General features: G+C 42.8%; 1 protein-coding gene across 1 annotated transcript in view; it reads right to left on the bottom strand.

Annotated features, from left to right (window-relative positions):
* Positions 1 to 25,606, bottom strand: part of PEDS1 (plasmanylethanolamine desaturase 1) — a 246,016-nt gene that overhangs the window by 69,699 nt on the left and 150,711 nt on the right. The window contains exon 4 of the mRNA XM_086932466.1: positions 12,214 to 12,358. Coding sequence (XP_086788592.1) covers positions 12,214 to 12,358 — 145 coding nt within the window. The remainder of the gene's footprint in view (positions 1 to 12,213; positions 12,359 to 25,606) is intronic.

The raw sequence follows: 25,606 nt of genomic DNA, 5'->3' as shown, positions 1-25,606 counted from the left end.
CTCTATGACCTGGCAAAGGAGTCTTTTGTTGTCATGAGACATGCGTGTTTTCAAATAGCCTACCTGTGTGTTTCCAATCAACTGTGGGAGCACGTTGTTTAATCTTGTGGCTAGGATTTTGGCATATATCATGCAGTCTATGTTGATAAGTGAAATGGGGGGGGGGGGGTAGTTTTTGGGCCACTGTGTGTCTTTGCCTTCCTTGGGTATGACAATTATTAGCTTGTGACATAGATTGTGTTACCTCCCCTCCCTTTCGCAGTGGTTGAAGACTTTTTTCATGACCGGGAGGAGCTGATTTTGGAAGATTTTATAGAAAGGGGCTGTGTATCTATCTGGTCCTGGGGCTTTGTTGTCCTTCAGGGACCTGATAGCAATAGTAATCTTATTAGCTTTTATGTCTTGACCTAGTTCCCTGGCTTCCTCTTTTGTTATTTTGGGCAGGTTAAGTCTGTCTAGGTAGGCTCTGCAGCCTACCTGGTCAAGAGTGTTGTCTCTTTTGTAGAGCTCTTGGTAGAATTCCATGAACGTGTGTAGGATGTCCTTATGTTGGGTGTGTGCGATGTTGTTTGCATCTGTGATTGTTGAGATGCAGTGTTTTTGTTCTGCAGCTCAAGCGTTACAAATGTATACAAGGAGCATTCCGAAGATCAAGGAAACTAGAAGCCTTGCGGACTACATCATTACAAAGTCTATTGTGAATCCTTAAGATCATTACATAACATTCTGACTCCGCACTCACCATAAAAACAAGCATTTGCAATGCAATAGGTCTCGCATTCACTCGAGTTTGAGCTTTTGGCATTGTAAATGACAATGCCTTTAATTTATGTTTTCGGTTTTAAAACATTATTAAAAGGCACGGTCATTTACAATACTAATACTTTAAACTCTCGCAAATGCGAGACCTAGTGCGTTGAAATAAAGGGCCCTCTTGACCGCTTGTTAGCTTGTAAATATCAGAGGAAGAGACCGTCCTGCGACTTCATGAAGGTAGTGATGTGTAAGTGTTGTAAATTACACAGACACAAAGTGTGAAGTGAGAGTTACATATGATCCGAGCTATAAAAACGAACAAAGAGCTCCAACACCTTTTGCTCTCTGATTACACGGTTGCGGCTCAGGAGGAGGAGCGGGGGTGGGGGGGCCATTTCCTGCCCTCTCCTTGATTTGAGTGTGCAGTTGGCATTGTGTATCATAATTGCTATTTTTGGCCTAATAAAAAAACACTCCATCAGTAGTAGGACCCTAGCTTCACCTCCTAGTGCACAGCGGGCTGTGCTTTATGGCAGGCAGGAAGAGAGGGATGGGCTCGGCTGCAGCTCCGGCGGTAGTGTAGTATTGATGGTGGTGTTGTTAATAAAGCAGGATTTTGAAAACAACCAGTCAGGTGGCCTTAGTACAGATGGCATGTAACAAAGATGCCCTATTGTCAGCTTCAGCCCATTAGCACAGGACTAGGTGCTACCTCGAATTCATATGACTTAATTAGCTAATCATTTCTAAATCCACTTTACTTGGGGGGGTTGAAACAGACACAAGATGATGCCGGGTTAAAGTTATTGAAAGCAGGCACTTATGTTACGGGGGCGGCCTTGAAGCTTTTTTAGCTGAAGCAAAGCATGTCCGGCCTGCAGTAAGAGAAACTCAAAGTAAATAGTGCTTACAGACTAAATAACAGGTCCCTCGTACCAACTGAAGTAAAAGGGCCAGTGGCCATGGGAGGGTGCAAATGAAGACAAGGCTGTACAAAGGAGGGACTAACAAGCCTATTAGCGAATCCGAAGGCAGCATTTATGAAAGACAATGACACAAGCCAATGAAAAATATGGAAGGAGAGTGGGCGCGGCTTCTCTCCCATACTCTACTACAGCTGTCTAGCAGTGCATGCACACTGCCGGCGCACTGCCGCTAGGCTCAACCTAAAAATAAGGCCCTCTGTCCTGTTCAGAGAGAAGATAGAGGTGCTCTGTCATCTCCCTTTTGAAGCATATGTCCTTCAACTAAAGACTGGGATAAATCTCCAGTCTTGAGTTTAATGTTGTGAGGCGAAGGCACAATCTCACTTTGGTCCTGTAATGTGGTACGGTGAGGTGGCTCAGGAGGTTTTCTTCTCCCTTGAAAGCATTTGAAAGTCCTCTTTAAGTCTTTGATGAAGGGTGTAGGGGGACTTCTAGAGTTAGGGTCCTAATATTAAAAAGGTATGAGTGACTATATTGTTTGCATTTAGTCGGCTGAGGGCAAGTAGATTCTCGCAGACTGATTTTAGGCACTTAGTTGTTTAGTAGGAAGGATAGGATGTCAAGCTCTTAGTTAGCTGCACACCAACCCCTATAGAAAAAATGCTCCTCTTGAGGATGGTCAATAAAAGCTTGTTTCTGACACATAACCACCTCATCTAAATGACAGGTGAGGGGAAAACCTCAGGGCATTAGAGATGGGTGTTGGAACTAGGAAGAAACCGAAGACAGGAAGCGGGAGGATATATTCACCGAGCACACTTCATGTCGAGATGCACAATGATATGAGAGAAAATGGTGAAGATGGTGATGCTCTAGTACTACACTCCTGCAAAGCTACAAGCCTTTAATTTGCGAAGAGAAGATACCTGCAGGCATGGGTGTGGTAACAAGGGAACACTAACTGATTTTCTTTGGCAAACACTAAAGTTATGTAACTACTAGATGGGCTGCCCGCCTAAGGGAGTTTTTGTGTACTAAATAGACCGTTCACATACTTTTCAAGAGACGTAAAGAAGTGGTGGCACTGACTATGTGCAGCCAGATTGGCGATCACAACTCTCTGGGGAAAAGGAAATGGTAAAACAGACTCTGGAAAAAATTGGGAAAAGAGAAGACTTCCATGGCTTTAGATATGAGAAAGTAATACTTTGATGTGGTGTGGGCTCGGTTTTTGGCATATCTTGCATCAGAGTTTAGGGACATCACATGTCCAAGCCACCAGAGGAGCCTAAATATACTCATACCCGCCTCACACAACTTATAGAAAGTTGAATAGAATACATTAGATATCCTGCGGCCATTGCAGTGCACCCAGGGACATAATACAAGCCTGCATGATGGCAGGAGATGAAAGAGCTGGCAAGCAAGGGTAAAACTGGGGCAGAAATAGTTGACACAGGCTGTTTTGGACATTGTCAGCCACTTGATGATGGAGAGTATGTGTTGAAATGAAATACATCGATTTAATCCTAAAACATAAAATACAAATCAATTAGGTAAGCTGTGGACAAGCCGTTGCCGTAACTTCTCACCTCCTGCGCTTCTTCCCAGTCAATATTCGTTAGCTCAAGTACTCTAAAAGCATTTCGTTTTTGTGCAGCTCTTCACCCATTGCATATTAGCAGAGGTTCATGAAGTTGTACACCTCTAGCATCCTTGATTAGATTACTAGCAATATTATCTCTTGGAACGAAAGTACATAATGCTTACTTTGTCGCATTAGTGCCATAAAAGAACATACGGGTGGAGGATTGAGACTAAGCTTATTTTGCAATTAAGCCTGAACAGATCAGGTGCAGTGTTGTTGTGAATACTTGTTGAAATAACATGGTGAACCCTTTGGCCTTATGGGATATTTACTCTGAATGTGCTGAATCTGTTCTTTGAATAAACTGCATGGTGCTGGATTAAAAAACTGTTAAATACAAAATAAAGGGAGCATAAATGAAACCGCAAAATACAATGTTCAATAAAAGGGAGCATAAAGCATAAATCCCATTAGAACTTTTATGCAAATGGTTATGACCCATGTGATTATATACAAGTTGAAATAGCGAGATGAGGACTGGTTTTACACGCAGCTGCAATTTGCTTGCTCAGATCAGTGGCTAAAACCATGGCAACATAATGCAGAAGTGTTTTTTAAGCCTTTTGTAAATGAACAATTGAAAATCTCAATCCTGTGTAGAATATCTGGGCTAAAAGGATATCAAAAATAGCCTTGAGATAACAGTGATATATCCTATGCTGATTTTATGTTAATGGCCGAAGATGGATTTAAAATTACGTAATACTGGACTTGCAAACTACACACAAACACACACTGAATTCACAATTTGGCTGCAATAAATTTTCCTCTCGCAGACATTAAACATCATATAGGTTATCCTCTCACGAACTGGTTCTAAAATAAATCAGCTTTATTTTTATATCCCTCTCCAGAAACTCTTACTGTGAACAAGTGTGCGGCACCGGTGCAGTAAAGCAGCTAATGGGCAATCAAGCGGTCTTAATCTCTGCTCCTTAAGCCTAATGTATAAAATTAACATCGTGCGTACCATCTCGCCAAACAATGATCTTAAACGAAGATTAAATATAATTCCTAAGTCTTAAACTGGCTCAATTATCACAAAGTAACGTATGCACGTGTAAGTCAGGTAAGCACTTAATGCAACTAATCTTTCGGGCTCTAGCAGATACGGTCAGTATTCACCAAATACTTGCTTGATGCTTCCAAAAGGTTGGTTGAACAACTATAGGTTTCAAATCGCCCTCAACTAAGAAGATACAAGATAATGTTGACTTAGATGGCCGTTCCCTGGGTAACAAAGCATCAATCGCATGGCACTCCTCCAAGTGACTACCCAAGCAATGTTGTTGGAAACTGAATACATGTTTCATTAATTCAATGTAAGAAAAGTTGAAGTTTAGCAAAACATGGGTTCTGGAAAGACCAACCACACATCCAACATGATAGCTTGATGTTAACGCAGTACCAACTATGCACGTTGAAATAAAATACACAGAGTCAGCTTTTCAAATTGATAGTAACGTCAATCAACAGCAAGACATTGGTTGCACCGGATGTTTGTGCATGTAAGTTGTACTATAGCTTAATTCACTGTGTTGGATACTTTAGTGAAACCGGCCAAACGGCCTATGAAAGTCTGAGATAGTTCCATGCATTTAGGTGTTATCTGTTTAAGAAAGTCTTTATCGACATCCATAAAGTATTAGTATGTCGCAAACGTTTGAGTTCTACATTACAGATGAATCCGCCCCCAAAACATAGGTAAGGACAGCACCTGTGAAATAATGAATCTGTTTGTAAATGGAGTCAGACGAAAACTTCATCAATAAAGTGCGAATGTGGGACTCTTAGTTCAAATTGTTAAGGCAATATATTTTGTGCAAAGTTGTTAGGCAACTTAATGTTTGTATAGCGCATGCCTAGCACGCCAAACCCTTGCGTGGGAACTTTTTCAGGAGTCCCAGGAAGTCATGGGTTATTAGCTCATACTGTAACTAACAGTCTTTTATCATTTATGTATTGGGCACAGGGGTGGAATTTTATAAAATATCTACTTGTCCAAGGCACTGGATGAATTAAAATATCCACTTGTCCCTTTAGGTGCCATGGAGTGAGGGGCTAAATTGTGGCAACATTCTTATTATGTCGCAACTCTGATAACAGCCTTTCCGATTATGGCAGGTTCCATAATGGTTTTACAATGGCTCACCATTATTATTATTTTGTTTTGGACAGGCATCAAACACGTTCACTAAACGAAGCCGAAGATAAATGCAATTTTAAAGTTGCACAAAGGTTTATCAACTTTTTTTCCTCTAGATGCAATTTTTTGTGCACATTTTATTTTGAAACTGCTGATGTTGCTTTCAGGCTGCTGCATTTATTTGCATATAATCAAACTGCATTATAATGTGTGTTACATTTTCTGAACGTGTACCCAAAAACTATTTTAAAATGTTGGTTTGCACATCAGGCTGCCATTCAACAGTATGCAATTGAACACTATGGACAATAACACATTGCAAAATAGCTTTCTTTGAGTATGCCTGGCGCAGCCTTCCAGTGCTTCATTTTGTAAATAAGGTACAAATTGTATACCAGCACTGGTGATTTACAGCATTCCTATGAGTGCAGATTTAGAATTCCCTTTGCCATTCAGGTTCATATATGTTGGTGATATAAAACCAGTTCATCCAAGACCAAGAATTAGCATTGAAATGTTGAACTGGTCCTCTTTACAGGAACCATAGTAAACTCTGGTACTAGTCCAAGGGGATTTCAGTCAAAATTCTTCACTTATAGGAAGGTGTGGGGAGGTAACTGTACTGATGCAACATGCTGAATGATTACTCGGGGTCAATCAGAAGCCCCAAGATTGCTGATGAATATCCGGGCATAAAGTTATCAAAAAAGGAATCTCCTTATCCTAAGAACTGGATTCAAGACATCCACTGTTTATTCTTAGAGACATACTACTCAATAGACTAATTGCTAATCCGTTATTTCAGAAACCCGGATATGGATCTTGGTATGATCTGTGTGCATGTGATAGCGGATTGCAGGGGGGAGGGGGCATTTAAAAAAGTGGTGGTGGTGAATAATAAGATTTTGGGTGCACTGCCGAACTTGGAAGATGACGGAGAAACTGGTCAAGGCATGTCACTGCTCTATACACATAAATATAAGGCCATCCAATGGCCAATGAACGTCGACTTTTATCTTAGTTGCCACATGAAGTATTCAAGTGCATAAAGTGGGGCCGGAACTACCTTATTTAAGACATGCGAGCAAGCACCCACCTTAAAAAAGCCCGAGCCCCTTCTCAAATGTCCCAAAATTCAGTCTCAGACTTCCATTCCATTCAGACGTCCTAACATTCTCAAACATACCATAAGCTAGTTGTTTCATATGCCAAACCACCGCAGGGAGGTATTGTGTAAGGAATGGGGGAAACTCAGGAGTTCTTCTTGCTTTACTAACTAGCCAGAACACTGGGCAGCTATTAATGTCACTCCAGTTTAAAAGCTCACGATTCACTACCACTCATAAGGGCTGTGATTATCAAATGCTACGAATGAGGACTATGGATGAGACCACTGATCTGGGACGGACAGGGGAAGCAAGAGCAGCCTTGGCAAAAATGCTCAAACCAGCCCCGCTCTCTTCCTCTCCCTGCTTATTGCTCTCTTTGCATGCATCCATTGTCTTCTGTTATTTCTCTCCTCTTTCTTCTCCTCTTGGTTTCCCTCCATCTCTCTTTCGTTCTCTTGGAGCTAGTGCGTGTGCACGCGTGTGTGTGTGTGTGTGTGTGTGTGTGTGTGAGACACCAGAAGTGGCCGTGGGCTTTCACAACCTGCTTACATGGGCTCCAGCCCACTATGGAAATGCCAGACTTAACAAAAGAAAAGTGTCTCCCCAGAGCACTCAGTTTCAAAAGCGTTTCAATAAAGTTCAAATAAAGGTACAATGCGTGTAGATCAGTTTCAAAGTTATTCTTTACTTGTGCATTTTTTTGTGTTTCTTCTCATTATTTACAAGTGTTTTAACTCATTGGCCCAATGCATTTCGGGCGGAGCCCTTCCTCGGGGGCCCTGTACAATCCTGAAACATTGATAACAAGGTACAGTTTCAAAAAACAAATCTTTACACTTTTGTGCATATCATAATATAACAATGTTTAACATGTGTTCACATGCAAGGGGGGCGAAAAATCCGTGTTCAGAATGTTTTCTATGCTAATGTTGCTTGTTTAACGATGCTCAGTAATGTTAAATGGAAACGTGCAATAATTAAAAGTGTCTAAAGGGTGACTGTTGTCATCACAATTTTAAATAAAGTGCTCGTGAAAAACAACTCTGCAAACCTGTTCAGGCGAGTCTAGTAGTCGCGCTGTGATAGGGAAAATATCTGTAAACGAAAGGTAACACTCGTAAAAAAACGGGTCTGCGTGTGACAGCATTATTCTGTGGAATATGCTGGCGTAAAATGAGGCTTACCGAGAAAAATAGTCGCGGAGGTCCGTAGTGGAGTCCGGTGAGAATGTTCGCGTTCCAACTTGTTTCCGCGTTTGATATTTGAACTCGCGTCATGAAGCTTCTTAAATGTAACATCGAAGCTGATAGGATGCGATGTGCGCGCAGTCACAATGAATGTGATTGGTAGCCGTGGGGTCACGTGAAAGCGTGGTGTTTACTAGTGCTCGGTATCTCGGGTCATGAAGCTTCTTAAATGTAAAAATAGAAGCTAATAGGATGCGATGTGTGCAGAGTCACAATGAATGTGATAGGTTTAAGCGGGGTCACGTGGAAGCGTAGTGTTTACTGGTGTATCTCTGTAATGGAAAATAACGTGTGGGGAAAAATGATTGTCTGGGAGGAAATGGAAGTTTGAGGTCTGGATAATGGTGTACACTTTAAGATAAATGGTCAAAATGGTGAAAATTGCATATTTCAGTAATGGTAAATGAATTGTTCACAACAATAGCAAATTATAGAATATAAATTAAATGCATGTTCTGTCAACTAATATCAGATTGTATAATTACAAATAACAACTAAATTCTAAGCGTTCATTTAGTCCTCTTGGCGCTGTCGATGACAATTTGTTAATCCAGAAAAGTTCCCGTCTTAACAAATGTTGATCATTGTCTCTTCCTGGAAGTAAAGGGACTATTTCTAAAATACAGAATTTCAATTGACTGGGGTTATGTCGATGGTCATTGAAATGTATTGCCACAGTGGATTTGTTGGATTTTAGACGAATGTTACTTCGATGTTCTGTCAACCTGGTTTTTATTTTTCTCGATGTCTTGCCCACGTATGGGAGTCCACATGGACACTTCAACAAATACACAAGGTTGGTGCTATCACATGTGCCGTTGACTCTTAATTTGATTTTGCTTCCACTAGATGGGTGATTAATTTCATTACCTTTAATGATGGAATTGCAATTCCCACAATTGTGGCAGGCCATTGTACCTTTGTATGTTTTTGAAAATTCTGTAGCTTTAGGTTTGAGTAACTCTTTGAGATTTCTGGTTCTCTGGTATGCGAATCTTGGGTTTGAAGAAAAGATTCCTTTAAAGTCCTCCTCCAGGGCCAACAACGGCCAGTGTTTTAGTATGATTTTTTTGATGTTGTAACTCCTGGTGGAATATTTTGAAACGAACACTGATCTTTGTTCCTCCTTTGCAGTGGAGGGTGTCAATAATTGTTGTCTGTTCAAATTTTTTGTTCTTTCCACAGCTTGTTCCAGTATGGTTTCGGGGTATCCCCGGTCTTTGAACTTCTTTATCATGTTGTTTTTTTGTTCTTCATATAGTTGTTGTGAGGAGGCTATGCGTTTCACGCGTAGCAATTAAGAGTAAGGGAGATGATTTTTTAGTGGAGGTTGATGGAAACTCTGATAGTGTAGCAAATTATTTTTGTCTGTGGATTTCTGATATACTGTGGTCAGTAGTTTGTCTTGGTCTTTGATAATTAGTACATCCAAAAAGGATAGTTGTTTATCATTGACAGTGTAGGTAAACTGAATCCGGTCATTGACTTTGTTAAGTTCTTGAATTGCTGATGTTAGTTGAGTGGATGATCCTTTCCATAGTAAGAAAATGTCATCTATGTACCTTTTGTACAGTATGAGGTTGTTTTTCCATGATTGGTTATTGAGGATGTGCTCTGTTTCAAAGTGATGCATAAAGATATTGGCGTATGCCGGGCGGCACAATTTCCCATAGATGTCCCATTACTTTGTCCAAAAAATTCTTTGTTGTACTGATTATCAAAGACCAAGACAAACTACTGACCACTCTCAATTGCTACGCGTGAAACGCATAGCCTCCTCACAACAACTATATGAAGAACAAAAAAACAACATGATAAAGAAGTTCAAAGACCGGGGATACCCCGAAACCATACTGGAACAAGCTGTGGAAAGAACAAAAAATTTGAACAGACAACAATTATTGACACCCTCCACTGCAAAGGAGGAACAAAGATCAGTGTTCGTTTCAAAATATTCCACCAGGAGTTACATCAAAAAAATCATACTAAAACACTGGCCGTTGTTGGCCCTGGAGGAGGACTTTAAAGGAATCTTTTCTTCAAACCCAAGATTCGCATACCAGAGAACCAGAAATCTCAAAGAGTTACTCAAACCTAAAGCTACAGAATTTTCAAAAACATACAAAGGTACAATGGCCTGCCACAATTGTGGGAATTGCAATTCCATCATTAAAGGTAATGAAATTAATCACCCATCTAGTGGAAGCAAAATCAAATTAAGAGTCAACGGCACATGTGATAGCACCAACCTTGTGTATTTGTTGAAGTGTCCATGTGGACTCCCATACGTGGGCAAGACATCGAGAAAAATAAAAACCAGGTTGACAGAACATCGAAGTAACATTCGTCTAAAATCCAACAAATCCACTGTGGCAATACATTTCAATGACCATCGACATAAACCCAGTCAATTGAAATTCTGTATTTTAGAAATAGTCCCTTTACTTCCAGGAAGAGACAATGATCAACATTTGTTAAGACGGGAACTTTTCTGGATTAACAAATTGTCATCGACAGCGCCAAGAGGACTAAATGAACGCTTAGAATTTAGTTGTTATTTGTAATTATACAATCTGATATTAGTTGACAGAACATGCATTTAATTTATATTCTATAATTTGCTATTGTTGTGAACAATTCATTTACCATTACTGAAATATGCAATTTTCATCATTTTGACCATTTATCTTAAAGTGTACACCATTATCCAGACCTCAAACTTCCATTTCCTCCCAGACAATCATTTTTCCCCACACGTTATTTTCCATTACCGAGATACACCAGTAAACACTACGCTTCCACGTGACCCCTCTTAAACCTATCACATTCATTGTGACTCTGCACACATCGCATCCTATTAGCTTCTATTTTTACATTTAAGAAGCTTCATGACCCGAGATACCGAGCACTAGTAAACACCACGCTTTCACGTGACCCCACGTCTACCAATCACATTCATTGTGACTGCGCGCACATCGCATCCTATCAGCTTCGATGTTACATTTAAGAAGCTTCATGACGCGAGTTCAAATATCAAACGCGGAAACAAGTTGGAACGCAAACATTCTCACCGGACTCCACTACGGACCTCCGCGACTATTTTTCTCGGTAAGCCTCATTTTACGCCAGCATATTCCACAGAATAATGCTGTCACACGCAGACCCGTTTTTTTACGAGTGTTACCTTTCGTTTACAGATATTTTCCCTATCACAGCGCGACTACTAGACTCGCCTGAACAGGTTTGCAGAGTTGTTTTTCACGAGCACTTTATTTAAAATTGTGACGACAACAGTCACCCTTTAGACACTTTTAATTATTGCACGTTTCCATTTAACATTACTGAGCATCGTTAAACAAGCAACATTAGCATATAAAACATTCTGAACACGGATTTTTCGCCCCCCTTGCATGTGAACACATGTTAAACATTGTTATATTATGATATGCACAAAAGTGTAAAGATTTGTTTTTTGAAACTGTACCTTGTTATCAATGTTTCAGGATTGTACAGGGCCCCCGAGGAAGGGCTCCGCCCGAAATGCATTGGGCCAATGAGTTAAAACACTTGTAAATAATGAGAAGAAACACAAAAAAATGCACAAGTAAAGAATAACTTTGAAACTGATCTACACGCATTGCACCTTTATTTGAACTTTATTGAAACGCTTTTGAAACTGAGTGCTCTGGGGAGACACTTTTCTTGACAGATCAGTGCATCAACGCATCAAACTTTACCCAAGTACAGAGGGTTTTACCCCACGGGCACCACCTACTTTGTTAAAATTTCATCATCACAATCAGGAGTGCGTACCCCGACCTCCATTCTTGGATTCTTAGACTTAACAAAAGGCCAGTTCGGCCCTGCAGTGATCTTATTAAAGTTTCTACAAATTCACACACAGTAATAAAAACGTTGTTCTTATTTGCATGCCCTTCTAGCCAGGCAGTAACAAATCCCAACCTACCCATATTTTTTACCATATGTAAAACAGCTTTAGATTGCTATTACTCTAGGACCTATTGGTTTACATCGTGAGTGAGCAGACCCGTTCTTTACTATTCCTTTTACAATACGCCAGTGCCTGCATAACTTTAAAGAGGATAATTTACACACCTTCATACAAGTTTCACCACAGAACTGGTCCAAAAATCATGTTTTTTGTAAATAAACCAATCGTTAAATGCAAATGAGCTGTGGGAGGTGATAACAGCTTAAACTTCTATCTGCAACAACTGTAAACGCTACAGCATTTACTATATTTTAAAATGGGAAAAGAAAATCTGCAGTTCCCTTCACAAATTAAAGTGGAATTCCAGTGTTAACAATATTTGTACTCAATTATTTTTTCTTTGAGATGAAGCACAAGCTAGAATTTTACCTGGAGAAAAAACAAGAAACTTGTAGGCCATGTTAGCTAAAGGGATTAATGTCACCAGACAATTATCACCGTTGGTTTCGATGAAATCGTGTCTTGTTATTGCTGTGGGGTCAATGTGATGCTCTCGGAAAGGTCTGATAAAAGCCTGAAAAACAAAAGGCTTAGTTAACACTTTATAGATGGTGGTTTGAAGAGACAATTATATTACGAATTCCAGAAATGATTAAATCATCCTCCAATTCAGAAAATAATCTAAGACTCACTTCCTCAAAGAGCATTATAAGGCTTAGCAAGCCCAGTCCTGTCTAAACTATTGTGTATGGTTTCAGTGGCCCTCTTCTAGTTCGAGCTATATAAATACCTACATCATACATCTAGGCATACACAGAGCATGTAGACTACTTCAACAACCTTTACAGGGCACTCTCTTGTTTTCTTGTATAATGTATCTACCTGTTTTTATTCCAAATGTATCCAGGATTTGAGACTGCTTGTTTTTCTTGTATAATCGATCTACCTGTTTTTATCCCAACGGTATCCTCCCCTCCTAAGTCTTTTATATACCACCGGTCAATCCTGTAAAGTGCTCCGATACTCTCACGGGTCTGGTTTGCGCTCTATAAAACTTTAAATAAACAAACTGCAATTCAAAGACCTGATTACATTGAGTATATGGTCTTAAAGATTGTCCCTTCCCACTGAAGGGTATCCTGGAGCTAAAGGAAAGAAAACATATCCACCGCTGGAAGAGGAATGGCTTGATTGGTGAGTTTGAGTTCTATATTTTGGAAGCTAGGTACTAGAAAGAACAATCGCCTAGACGGCTCCTTCTCACAAGAGGAAATTGTAATAAAAGGGCAAAAACTGGTCTGAGACAGCGAGGTGGACTGTGGGTTTTCAGTAGATGGCAGCAGGCTTTAAGTGGGCCGGACCGGCCGGTGCTCAGCAGAGGCAGTTTTTAAAAGCAGGAGCCGAGACTGGTCCCTATCGGGCTCTCCATTTTTAGCCTCAGGGTGAGAAAAAAAAAACCTTAACTCTGCAGTAGTACAACCAGCCACTGCCTTCAAATGGACTTGTTTAGTTTTATACAGCGCAAACTTGGAGCGCTTTACATGAACGCCAGTTACATTACACAAGGGCATGTTCAGTTTTTGAATCACAGGATGTCAGACTCAAACATTTCTCAGCTCGAAGGTCGGCTGCTCTAGACTTACGCCACAACCCCGCCCACAAGAGCGAGAAGCATTTCCCATATTATATACAACGAAGTGATAGTTGTTGCATATTTATCTTATACAACTCACAACTATTGACTAAGCCAATAGTCCTGGATTGTTGTAGGTGTAATGTTACTTGCTGTGTTACATATCTGGATGAATGGACAGAAGCAGCAAAAAAAACAATGGGACAGCACACTATGTTAAACACAGATTTTTAGCTTAAGTGGTTTAAGCCACGCCCTTAATTACAGTGGCCATGCCCCTATGAGAGACCACCCAGTTTTTTCATCCCACGTAAAGCCCTGGATGGCAAAGTTATCAGGTTTCAGAGCAGTGGTAGTCTGTAAACCAAAGTGGATTGAAAACCATATGTCTGTTTACAGGAAGCCAATGAAGAACTTTCAGAGAGAGGGAAACTTATTGATGAGGTCATACGTTCAGTTCAGGATCAAGCGTGTAACTGAATTAGGGACCATCCAAAGCAAACTGAAAAGGTAGTCCGGAAGACCCTAATATAAGAAGATGGTATAGGCCTTCAATTCCAGATTGGACTATGGGACCACTTTGCTAGATGAGATAGGTAAAAGAGAGGAGATTGTTATACACAGTGCTCTAAGCAAGGTGAAGCAATGTAGTTAACTTGAGGCTTTAAAGGTAACTCAGGATCAAAGTAGATCCCTAAATTGTTTGATGAGACATTGGAGTGGATAATGGCCACGGGACCACCAAGAGGAAGACCAGAGTGAAGATGGACATTCAAAAATAGGATTTCGGTCTTCAACTTTTTAAATATTTATTTCTCACCCCGGTGGCGACTGCTGACATGTCGTGTGGGCGCATATCTAGTTGCAAGTGGAATATCTTAGCATAAAAGACCTTGATGGTGCCCATCTCTTTTACTTTGGGCACCCACTAAGAATGTTTCTCAGGTATGCAAGAATCCATAACAATTGAACTGGAATGTCTTAGGCAGAAGTGCAGTCAAGCTGTGTGCAAAGTCAGGGAACTGCGACCTCTTTTACCCTTGAACTATATATTCATAAAGAAATTAAACTTGGACACCGTTTCTTAAGTTTTAAGTAGATGATAAAGACTAGGAAGGAAGCAGGAGAATCTTTGACACCAGCAGTATCGTTCAAGTGGAATAATAGGCAAAAATGTGCTTACATGGCTTAGGTTCGTGGAAACAAAGGTATAAGGGTTGGTAATGACCAATACTGGGCTGAGGCAACCATAAAACCTCGTTCTCATCTCCAGATTCTGTTAGTCATCAATATCCCAGCTACAACTCAATATGTTGGAACATTAGAGCAACATGTGTGTGGTTTGATTATGCAATTGTGCAATGGCTATAGCTCAGGCTGCAACCCAGTGGCTTGAAGGGGAGGGGGCATAGAGGTATGAGGTGTGCAAGAGCGGGGGAGAGCTATTTAAAGCTTGAAAGTCTGAACATTTATGGTGCTAATTTTATTTCAAGGCTGTAGATGAAGAGTTGATGCGAGAGGCAAGCTTTGTGTTTGCAAATGGAAGTATTCAAAACAACTGTGCTTAACAAATAAATACATGTTCTCCAGCTCTTGAAGACTTAGCATTTGTGTTCACTGAAGTATACTATAGTGATTACGGAGTTAGGAGCACAAAAGGTGGCATACTATTTTTATCATCTGGCCAAAACATTTCTGCATCCATTTCCACCTCTTTCACTGACAAATTAGCAATATTTAATGTCCCAAAGTGGGAGCTGTACCCTGTAGTTCCAATGCGAGCTATGAAACTACCTCCTCTAAATAAAGCAACTTTTACCAGTCCTCTTTGTCAGGTTACCAATCTGAACACATTTTTACAGATAGCATGGCAACATTTCCCCCCCCCCCTAAAATGTGCCAATTCGTTCTTGAGACTAGAGACATAAAGAAGACAGGATATATGGCTACTACAGATTCCACAATATCGAAGAGAAAGCTCCTTGTCCATAGGAAGTCAGGGCAAAATTGACCCTTTGGTAAAGTTCAAGATCTTCAAAACTATGTGGCGATGAAGATAATCCACCACATCAGTGAGCTACTAAATAATTCACCAGCAGGTGAAACGTCTACCTTTGTGCAAGGATCACCAAGAATTAACAACCTTGATTACAGCTCAATTGTCAGAACTTTAGACCCTTAATACTACATACGCTCAAACAAGAGCTATACGATGTATCTCTACAATTTCGGGGTTTTCCTTAAAGACTATAAAACATTCCAAACACAATGAAGTGGAGATGAACCAGGATTCGCTGAATGCACTACTCATGATGAAAAGATCTATTCCAGAAAAACGTGACCAGTTCTGTTCTATCACAAGGTTCTTTACGTGAATATAACAGAGAAGAAAGCTAAACTGCACAGAGACATTGAGGCTGAGTCAAGGTCAAATTATTCACTGGGCGAATTATTACATTACTGTGGGACTAAATTGGGTTTGTACTCTGAAAGCAACATCACAATAATGTTCTCTAAACGTGTAGAGAGAATACAATATCAAAGCACTACACATCTAAGAATCATCAAAGCCTGTTTAGTGTACTTGAGTGCAGGATGTCCATAAATGACCACACAGAGGTGAAAAAGTAGTGCAGGGCTCAACAGCAGAAAGCAGGCAGTGCTTTAGTCCAGGACGCCTAAGTAATTCCTCCAAAAGGAAAGGAAAAAGTTCCTTCATGGTAGTGGTAGGATTGAAAACAGCTTGAATAGTTTTTCAACAGAGCTCCAGTGTGAGTGTGTAAGCAGGAAAGCAGCCTGAGAAGAGGTTTTGTATGGCAAAACTAAGTACACCCAACGCTATTTTGGAGCAGTGTTTTAAATGACCTGTTGGTGATAATGTAGGTTTTAAGGACCACTAAATAAATTGGCTTACCGTTGTTGAGACAAGAGGAAACAGTGGCGGCAAAGCTTTTTCCTCTGGAGAGAACTAACTACGTAGTCTGAAAAGTTGGTAGGTGCAGAAGACCGCTTAAGCATAAATGAATAGGTTCCACACAATCTACAGTTTAAACTGTGTATCCGTGCAAAAGGAAGCCTAAAAGCCTAGTAGCAGTAAATACATTTGCAAGGTGATCAAGTTACTTACCTTCTGTAACACTCTTTCTGGTGGATACTCTAACTGCACATTCTGTACCTTTTCCATTTACCCCAAGTGCCAGACATGATCACGATTTTAACAGCAACTGTGAACAGGCAGGATGTGATGCGTGTGAATTAAAGGAAAACGAAAACTGAGAAACCACATTGGAGGAAACCAAATCATGGACAAGCTATTCTAAAGAAAACAATTTTAAGGAAATATCAAAACAAAAAAAGAACAATTGAAAATTCAAGGAAACATTTTAGAAGAAAGATAATTTTAAAGGAAAAAAAAAATCTAAATTAAATTAAACTTGGTTGAAGTTAAGGACTACTGTGGAGTTTTTGGGTTCAGGGATTGGTAATGTGTAGGATGATGAGGGTTTTTTTAGGAGTCAGGAATAACCGGAGTTAGGGAATAGAAAGTATATATGTATATATTTTTTTTTAGAGATCAGAGATGGTGGGGTGTCTAGGGTGGTGATGGGTTTTTAGGGTTCACACATGAGTGGTGTTTAGGTGTATGAGGTGTTTTTAGGTTTCAAGGATGGGTGTTTAGGGGGTTTAGGGTTCATGGATGGGTAGAGTTTAGAGATGGTGAGGGTTTTCAAGGTTCAATTATGGGTAGCGGCTGAGATGGTGAAGCGATTTTAGGGTTCATGATGGGGTGGAGTTTAGGGTGGTGAGGAGACTTAGGGATTAATGGAAGGGTGGAGTTTAAATGTAGAAAAGGGATTTTAAGTTTCAGGAAGGAGTAGTTTAGGGTTATGAGCCATGTTTAGCTAGTGGGTGGGGTTTAGGAGTGGAAGGGATTTTTATGGTTTTGAGATGGGTAGGGTAAGGGTAGTGAGTTTTTAAAAGGTTCGGAGCATGGTGGATTTGGGTGTATAAAGGGCGTTTAGGCTTCAGGGATGAGTGAGTAGTTTAGGTGTTGGAAGTGGTTTTAGGGGACAGGGATTGATGGCATTTAAAGGTTGTGAGGAGACAGCAATTGAAAGTGTTTACAGATGGTGATGGGTCAGCGAAATAAAAGCATTTATATAAATATGATATATTGCCCCTGAAATAAAGCAATGAAATGAAATGAATATCGCAGACAAAACTGTTTCTGAAAGCAAGGGTTGCGACCTGTGCATTTACACTTCTAAAACTAAGCATTTAAAAGCCAATTTCGAACAAAAATACATTCGGAGTTGGTTTCTAGGAAAAGGTAAATGCCATTCAATCTGAAAAATGTCATTAAACAGTTTAGAGGAAATGGTTTCTCAGTGATGGTATTCCATGAAATCGGTCCTCTATGAAACCACATACAACCATCAGGATGCAGTATCAGACTCCATGAACATCTCATAGCTCTGTGGAAGCGACCATGCTGAGTTGCGACCAGATATTCTTGCACTTTAACAGGCTCTCAGATGTGGATGAACTATGATAGAATAGAGATAACAGTTTGCAGAATCTAACAGGGCCGTATTAACATTCACAGTAGTCCACTCCACATAAAAGGATGGGGCAGGTTGGGGAGAAATCTGCTGTTATATAAGAGTATCCACCATTAAGAACATTACCAAACATTAGTAACCTGTCCTTCTAATGCATACTTCTAACTGCAGAGTCCTCAGCTTTTGAATAGATACCCAGAGTAGTATTTCTCCAAAGGTGCAGGTTATAAGGAATGGACTCATACCAAAATGTCCTACAGCAGGGGTCTCCAAACCGGTCGTGGAGGGCCGGATCCATGCCAGATTTTTAAAATAACTACATGTATCTCAATGGGGATATCCAAAAAATCTGGCATGGATCCGGCCCTCCAGGACCGGTTTGGAGACCCCTGTCCTACAGAATCAAGCAGGCAAAATGGTACACTAAGTGCAAATGACTGGTGAGGAATAGGTGCTTGGTGAAAGCATGCAAAGCTGCCAGTGTTGCACATATGTCTATGATAAGAACACCTCACGCCAACACTTTCAAAATTGCCTTCTCTCTGGTGAAATTAGAATGTAGGCCATTGTGGGGTGGATGTTTCTTGGCCAGGGTGCAGAAAGAAAACAAGTTACTTACCTGTAACTGTAGTTCTCCAGTATTGGAAGCTTTCGTAGATTCACATTCTTGAATCATTCCCAGTCGTTGAGACAGGAGTCTCCGGTATATAAAAAAGCAACGCTGGAGGAGGAGCCAAGATGGCGGACGGGACGGACGCTTGAGCTCCCGGCTCCGCAAGCCGTCTGGCTTCCCTTGGACATCCTGATAAATTATCCTGTCCTGCACCGACCTACCTGCGTGGAATAGTGGCGCAGAATCGACTGGCTGTCTTCCGGTATCCTTACCGGCGGAATCGGTGGCAGACTCGGAGTTTTCTGACCTCCGGCGCTTCCTCTGGACCCAGCGCTGATGGCCGCCGCTGGACGCTGTGAGACGTGAGTGGGGTGGCGAGCTGGAGCAACGCTGTGGACCTTGGGGGCATAGAGCGCTGCTCGGACGACCGGAATCGGACCCGTCCACCTGGGTCAGACTCTCCTTTTCACTGCTTGTGGTGTGGAGGACGCGGAGGCCTCCCCCACGGTCGTCGCTCCCCCGCCATCCCCGTCGTGAGCTGGGCGTCCTCCATCTTGGAGCGTCTTCACCGTGGTGGACGGCGGTTCCCCACGGGATGTGTAGAGGACTTCCATCCGGCGCTGCTCCCCAGTCGCACACGGAGTTCCCCCGGCTGCTCCGCTATTGCCTTCTCCACGGCCGCGCTCGTCCCCGCATTGTCCGTTCGTTGGGGCTGCAGATACGGACATGGCGCCTATCCTCCGGGCCGCTGCGTTGGCTGATCTGGGGACTGCAGAGATTGGGGGCCCATGCGCTCCGGGACCAGTGGCCGCATTGATTGAACCGGGGGATGACGCGGACCGGTTACCAATGCGGAGAGACCCGACTTGGGGAGACGTCCTGACTGCTCTCATGGACTTGAGGGCTGAAATGCGAAGCACGGCCCGGGCATTGGTCTGTAGATTTGCCGACACGCTCCCAGGCAAGGGGCGATCCCAGCTGGAGGTTTCCCCGCCGTCCCTGCTCCAACTTGGAGAGGATACGTTGTTGCTGACTGTGGTGAGGACGGCGAGGCGTTCTCTTGGATACAATGTACAGAGTCTGTCCATCGACGTTGCAACTGTAGCGGAGGCACCCTCTACCTTCTATGAGACAACTCTGCCTCTGCACTATCCACCGGGGTCCGGGGACTCCTTTTCATCGTTACCTGTGTTACTCGCTGCCCCTACCATTGGACCCCCCGGGGTCTGTTTGTGTACTGCTTTGGTCACTATGGCGATTGGAATCTTCGGCGTTTTCCCTCAGAGTAGGCGGCCATCTTGCCTCTTTGTGCTGGTTACAGGCGCCTTGCAGCAGTGGACGGGCCTGGAGAACTTCTGCCGGTCTGGTCAGGGTTGAGGGACTACTTGTTGATGCCATGGTGGGACCGGCTGGCGAGGACCTGGACTGATTTATGCTTTTTACTGTTGGCTGAGTACTCTTTAATATCCTGATTTTGCTGCACTGTCGATTGCTCCAGTTGTTTCGCTTACCTGCTGGGGGGGGGGGGGGGGGGTTTGCGCCGGACTGTGGTACTGGTTGTTATTACTTCAGATTGACTGGGGGCACAGTTTCTTGTCATTGTAAGGTGGTTGGCGCGGGAGGTCTCGACGGTGAGGGGGACCGGGAGTTCGGTTGTAGGGTGGGCTCCTCCCCACTTTTTCCTTTTCCTGGGGGTAGTAGGGTAGTGTATCCTTCCCTCTCTCCCTACGTGCTTCCGTGCATCTCTGGATTTTTATTCCTTTTCCCTTTCCTTTCTTTACTTACTCCTATATTTCGGGGTTTCCTTTGGGGCGACAGACACACTGCTAGGGGGGGATGGGCCATAGCCTCGGCATGCGTGTAGGGTGGGGGGTCTTCTTCGATTCGTTTTTTATTTTCTATGGGCCTCTTTTTCTCCTTTCCTATTCCTTTTTCTTCTGTGCTTTCTTGGGTCAGTGGAAGGGGCTGCTGGAAGGAGGGTGGCGGTTAGGGGGCACGCTTCGTTTCGTTTCATTATCCTGGTATCTTAGACTTGTGCCGCCCTTTTAGATATGTTCTTGTGAGTGGGCTCTCCTGGTGGACGTAGCCCCTTTATTGTCTGAATACATGTGCTGTTCACTGATCCGTTCTAGTTTCTGTATCTCTTTATATAATCAGTTTATTACCCTTCCTTTCTTCCTCTACTTGCTTCTATATTTCGGGTTTCCTTGGGGCGACAGACACACTGCCAGGGGGGGGGGGTAGGCCATAGCCTCGGCATGCGTGTAGGGTGGGGGGTCTTTCTCGATTCGTTTTTTATTTTCTATGGTGCCTCTTTTTCTCTTTTTCTGTTCTTCCTTCTCCTGTGTTTCTTGGGTCGGTGGGTGGAGCTACTGGTAGGAGGGTGACGGTTGGGGGGCACGCCTAGTTCCGTTTTATTATCCTGGTATCCTCGTTTGTGCCGCCATTATAGGGATGTTACTGTTAGTGGCCTCTCCTGTTGAACGTTGCCCAGTTATTACCTGCATACATGTGCTGTGCACTGATCCGTTCTTCTTTTGTATCTCCTTATTTAAAAAATCTTTAAATTAACCTTAATATCTCCTGGCACTTGGTGCACGTGGACTTCTTGTAACGTATGTTGTATGCTTTCATGTGATGGCGAGCTACTGAGTGCACGTACAATTTGCTATTAAGCTTCACAAGTGTCGCGGCCAGCCGGATGGTTGTAGGCCCGTATTTGTATTATGAACAGTGCTAAATAAAGGTTTTCAAAAAAAAAAAAAAAAAAGCAACGCTTAGTGTATAGCAAACTGAAAAGAGGCCTAGGCCCCTTTCCCTTTTGCAACCCATAACCTTCGTTATGTAAAAGAGACCAAACTTGGCTCTGGACCAATCAGATCTCCTCACCCTCTAGTGTATAGCAAACTGAAAAGAGGCCTAGGCCCCCTTCCCTTTTGCAACCCATAACCTTTGTTATGTAAAAGAGACCAAACTTGGCTCTGGACCAATCAGATCTCCTCACCCTCTAGAACACTCCTGAGAGAACCTTTTGCCCCTAAGACTTACGCGCATTTGTGCATTGACACCTTTCGTGCTGAATCCAAGGTGAGCCTCTCAGGGGAGTAGGGTGGGTCGCATATGAATCTATGAAAGGTTCCAATACTGGAGAACTACAGTTACAGGTAAGTAACTTGGTTTCTTACTCCAGTATTGGAGCTTTCATAGATTCACATGCCTGAACCAGAATAGCGAGCAGTAAATCATAGCACATTTTGTTCTGTCACCCAAAACCATGAACTAGGCAACATAAGTCATTTAACAATAGTATTAGCAAGACATAAATATATATCTATAGATAAACGTTCATAAATCATATATAATACAGCATAAGACGATAAAATGTGCTTATATCACCAACCAAGGAAGGAGGGATGGTAAAGAAGGCTCACCGTTACTGGAAAAGGTTCCTGAGTATTGCTTGGCCCACTGCCACATCCTTTTCTGCAGGTGCATCAAGGCAGTAATGTCTGGTGAAAGTATGCGTACACTTCCAGGTAGCAGCTCTGCAGATATCCTGGATGTGGAGGTGGACACTGTTCTTATGGAATGTGCACGAACACGTGCATTTAACGGCTTCCCAGCCGCCAGATGACAGTACTGTATGGCACTTGAAATCCACCTGGCAATTCCCCGTTTCGACAAGGGGAACCCCTTCCTGGGGGCACTAAAAGCCACAAATAATTGGGTAGATTTCCTGAAAGGTTTTGTTCTTTGTAAATAAAACTTCAGACAACGTTGAACATCCAAAGTATGGAGTGCGCTTTCTGCAGCTGTCGATGGTTGAGGGAAAAGCCTTTTAAGGATCAACGGCTCATTCAAATGAAAATCTGTTGGTACTTTTGGGATGAATTTGGGATTATTCCGGAGGACAATCCTGTACTCTCTGACCAGTAGAAAAGGTTCCTGAACTATGAATTTAAGATCCTCCCTGTGAATTGGCCCGAAAGGCTGTTTCATGAACTGGGCTAGAACAATGTTCAACTACCATAGCGGTGGAGGAGGCCTTATAGGGGGGAAAGACCCTAAATAATCCCTTCATGAATTGTTTTATAATTCTTTCCGACCATAGAGATGGACCCGATGAAGTTCTCCTGTATCTAGAAATCGCCGCCAGATGCACTTTAATGGAAGCATGGGCCAAACCAGATTTTGCTAGCATCAGAATATATGGGATGATATGATGTGCCGCTGAATTCAGGGGATGGAGATTTTTTTCCTGGCACCATAAACAGGTTCTCTTTCACTTCATCCTATATTTTCTATTTGTGCTCTCAGCCCTTGTCTTTGATAGTATAGCTTTGCATTCTGCCGAAATTTCTAAATGGTGAAATTCGCTGTATTCAGGAGCCAGGCCTCTAATCTCAGTGATTTTGGGTCTGGATGAAGCACCTGTCCCTGGGCCATTGTCAAGAGTGCTGGTTTGGCGGAAGACGTATTGGGCGTTTATCCGACAGTAGGGGCAACTCTGTGAACCCGTGTTGCCTGGGCCACCATAGGGCTATCAGTATTATCTTGCACGTTTCTTTCTTCATCTTTGTGAGCACCTGTGGCAGGAGGGGGAATCGGTGGAAAGGCGTGGGCAAAGACGCCTGACCATACCATCGAAAACGTATTCCCCCACGATCCCTGTTGGTGACGCCAGCTTGCGGAGAATTTGATTTTCTTGTTATGGGCTGTTGCTAACAGATACACTGTCGGTACTTCCCATTCACTAAAGACTCTTAGTAAGATGCCCTGGTTGAGTTCCCACTCATGGCAGGCTGATTTCTGTCTGCTGAGAGTGTCCGCTTTGATGTTCTGATCCTCCAGAAGGTGAACCGCCTTTAGAGATACTCTGTGTTCAATAGCCCATTTCCATATCTTTTGGGCTTCCCGCAATAGGGAGAGTGATCTGTGCCTCCCAGCTTGTTGAGATAGTGCATCGCGGTTCTGTTGTCTGTTCGCACCAAAACAGATCTTCACTTGACTCTTGGTAGGAAAGCCAGCAGCGCCAATCCTACTTTTCTTAGCTTCAACAAGTTGAGTTGAAGTTTTTGTTCCTGATGTTTCCATCGATCGCTGACCTATAAATCCTGTAGGACTGCCCCCATCCTTCCAGAGATGCGTCCGTGGTAATCACCAAAGGAGCTGTTTCGGTAAGGAAAGAAAGACCCACTGAGATGTTTCTGCTTTGGGTCCACCATGTTACTGCCTGCAGCATAGCTGGCCTGACTTTTACTTTGTCCTTGAAGGATCCCTTTACTTGGTACCATTGCCAATCGAGCTCCTCCTGCAATGGACGCAGTTTTAGTCGGCAAAGAGGAATGAGAGGTATGCACGAGGACATCGTCCCTAGGAGCGATTTGTATTTACGTACTGAAAGACACTTTTCTCTTTAACTCCTTGGCTAGAGTTACGAGTCCCAGTTGCCCCTCTGTGGAGGGAAATGCTTTGTTTTCTAAAGTGTCCAGAATTGCCCCTAGGAATGTGATCATTCTGGAAGGTTGAAGGGATGATTTTTATATATTCAACGTCAGTCCCAGTTCTGCAAACAACTGTATGCATGCCATAGTTGAAGTCTGAGCTGAAGCTTCCGATGGGGCCTTTATCAAACAATCGTCCAGGTATGGAAATACTTGGTGTTTTCATCTTCTGAGAAAGGCTGCCACCGGAGCTATACATTTTGTAAAAATTCTCGGGCAGACTTGAGGCCAAATGGCAGCACTTTGAACTGATAATGGTCTCCAGCTACTGTAAACCGAAGATACTTCCTATGAGAAGGATGAATGGGGAGATGAAAATATGCATCTTGCAAGTCTAGGGTGGTCATATGATCCCCTGGGTTTAAGAGCAGTAGAATGTCTTGGAGGGTCACCATCCTGAATGACTGTTTTTTGAGGTAAGTATTCAGAGATCTTAGGTCCAGTATCGGACGCCACTGGAGAGCATTCTTACGGACCAAGAAGAATCAGGATTAAAATCATCTCTCTTTCTGGGAGATCGGCACCGGTTCTATTGCTCCCTTTCGTAGCATTGTCAGAATCTCCCGGCGCATTTGAGATAAATGTTTGATTTCTTGACTTGTAGGTGGAGTGCAAGGGGGAAATTGAATACATTCTAGAATATGTCCTGTAAGAGAGTAGGATCTGCTTCCTATGGTTACCCCGACTTTTTGCTGTGTTTCACTGGATTTTCGACTTTAGTCTGGCTGTGGCCCTGCTAATCAGGACCACAGCCTAGCTGTTCTCTCTCTAAATTGATTCCATGGACATTAGGTACATACCAGATTGGTTACTGAGTTACCTTGTGAGCCCCTAGTATATGGTACCTTAGGTACCAAGGGCATAGGTACCCCAGAGGCCCACCAGGGGCTGAAGCATGTATTATGCCACCCCAGGGAAGCCTTCCAAAATGGCACCACAGGTTTGCCCTTGCAGCCTGGGTAAGATGGTGTAAGCACCCCTTACTGGGATATAGTATACCTATATCCACCATTTAAAACAGACACATATTAACCTATAAGTCACTCCTATGGCAGGCGTTGACAATCCTGAAGGCAGAGTGCTTGGTTTTATGTGAGAGGGTGCCCTAGCAAGTTCCGAGCCCCTCTGCAGCTTTCGGAAACTCTTCTTTACAGCTGTTCTGTGATATGGCCATACCATATACTCTTAAGTGCATTATAATCCTCGCGGTTAATGCTAACCCCCGCCAGTTCTGGCGGCGGGGTTAGCATTCACCCTTCTAGAGGGAGAAGACATGTACACACTGGTATACCCAGCAATAGTTTTAAAGAGCCTCTGCATCACAAAATGGATGCTGCTGCCACAGACACAAGTCTGATCTCTTGCTGCTGGACGAAACTCTGGCAGGGGAGTCCTGGGCAATAGGTTTCCTGTGCCAGCACCTCCCCAGACAGGCTTTAGTGTATTGGGGCAGGGTGGGTTGCATTCAGTGAATGCTTTTGAGACACTGCCTGCGGCAAACAAGCTGCTC

This window comes from Lissotriton vulgaris, chromosome 7 (assembly GCF_964263255.1).
Source record: "Lissotriton vulgaris chromosome 7, aLisVul1.2, whole genome shotgun sequence".
Lineage (NCBI taxonomy): Eukaryota > Metazoa > Chordata > Amphibia > Caudata > Salamandridae > Lissotriton > Lissotriton vulgaris.
This window is presented reverse-complemented; position numbering and strand designations above follow the sequence as displayed.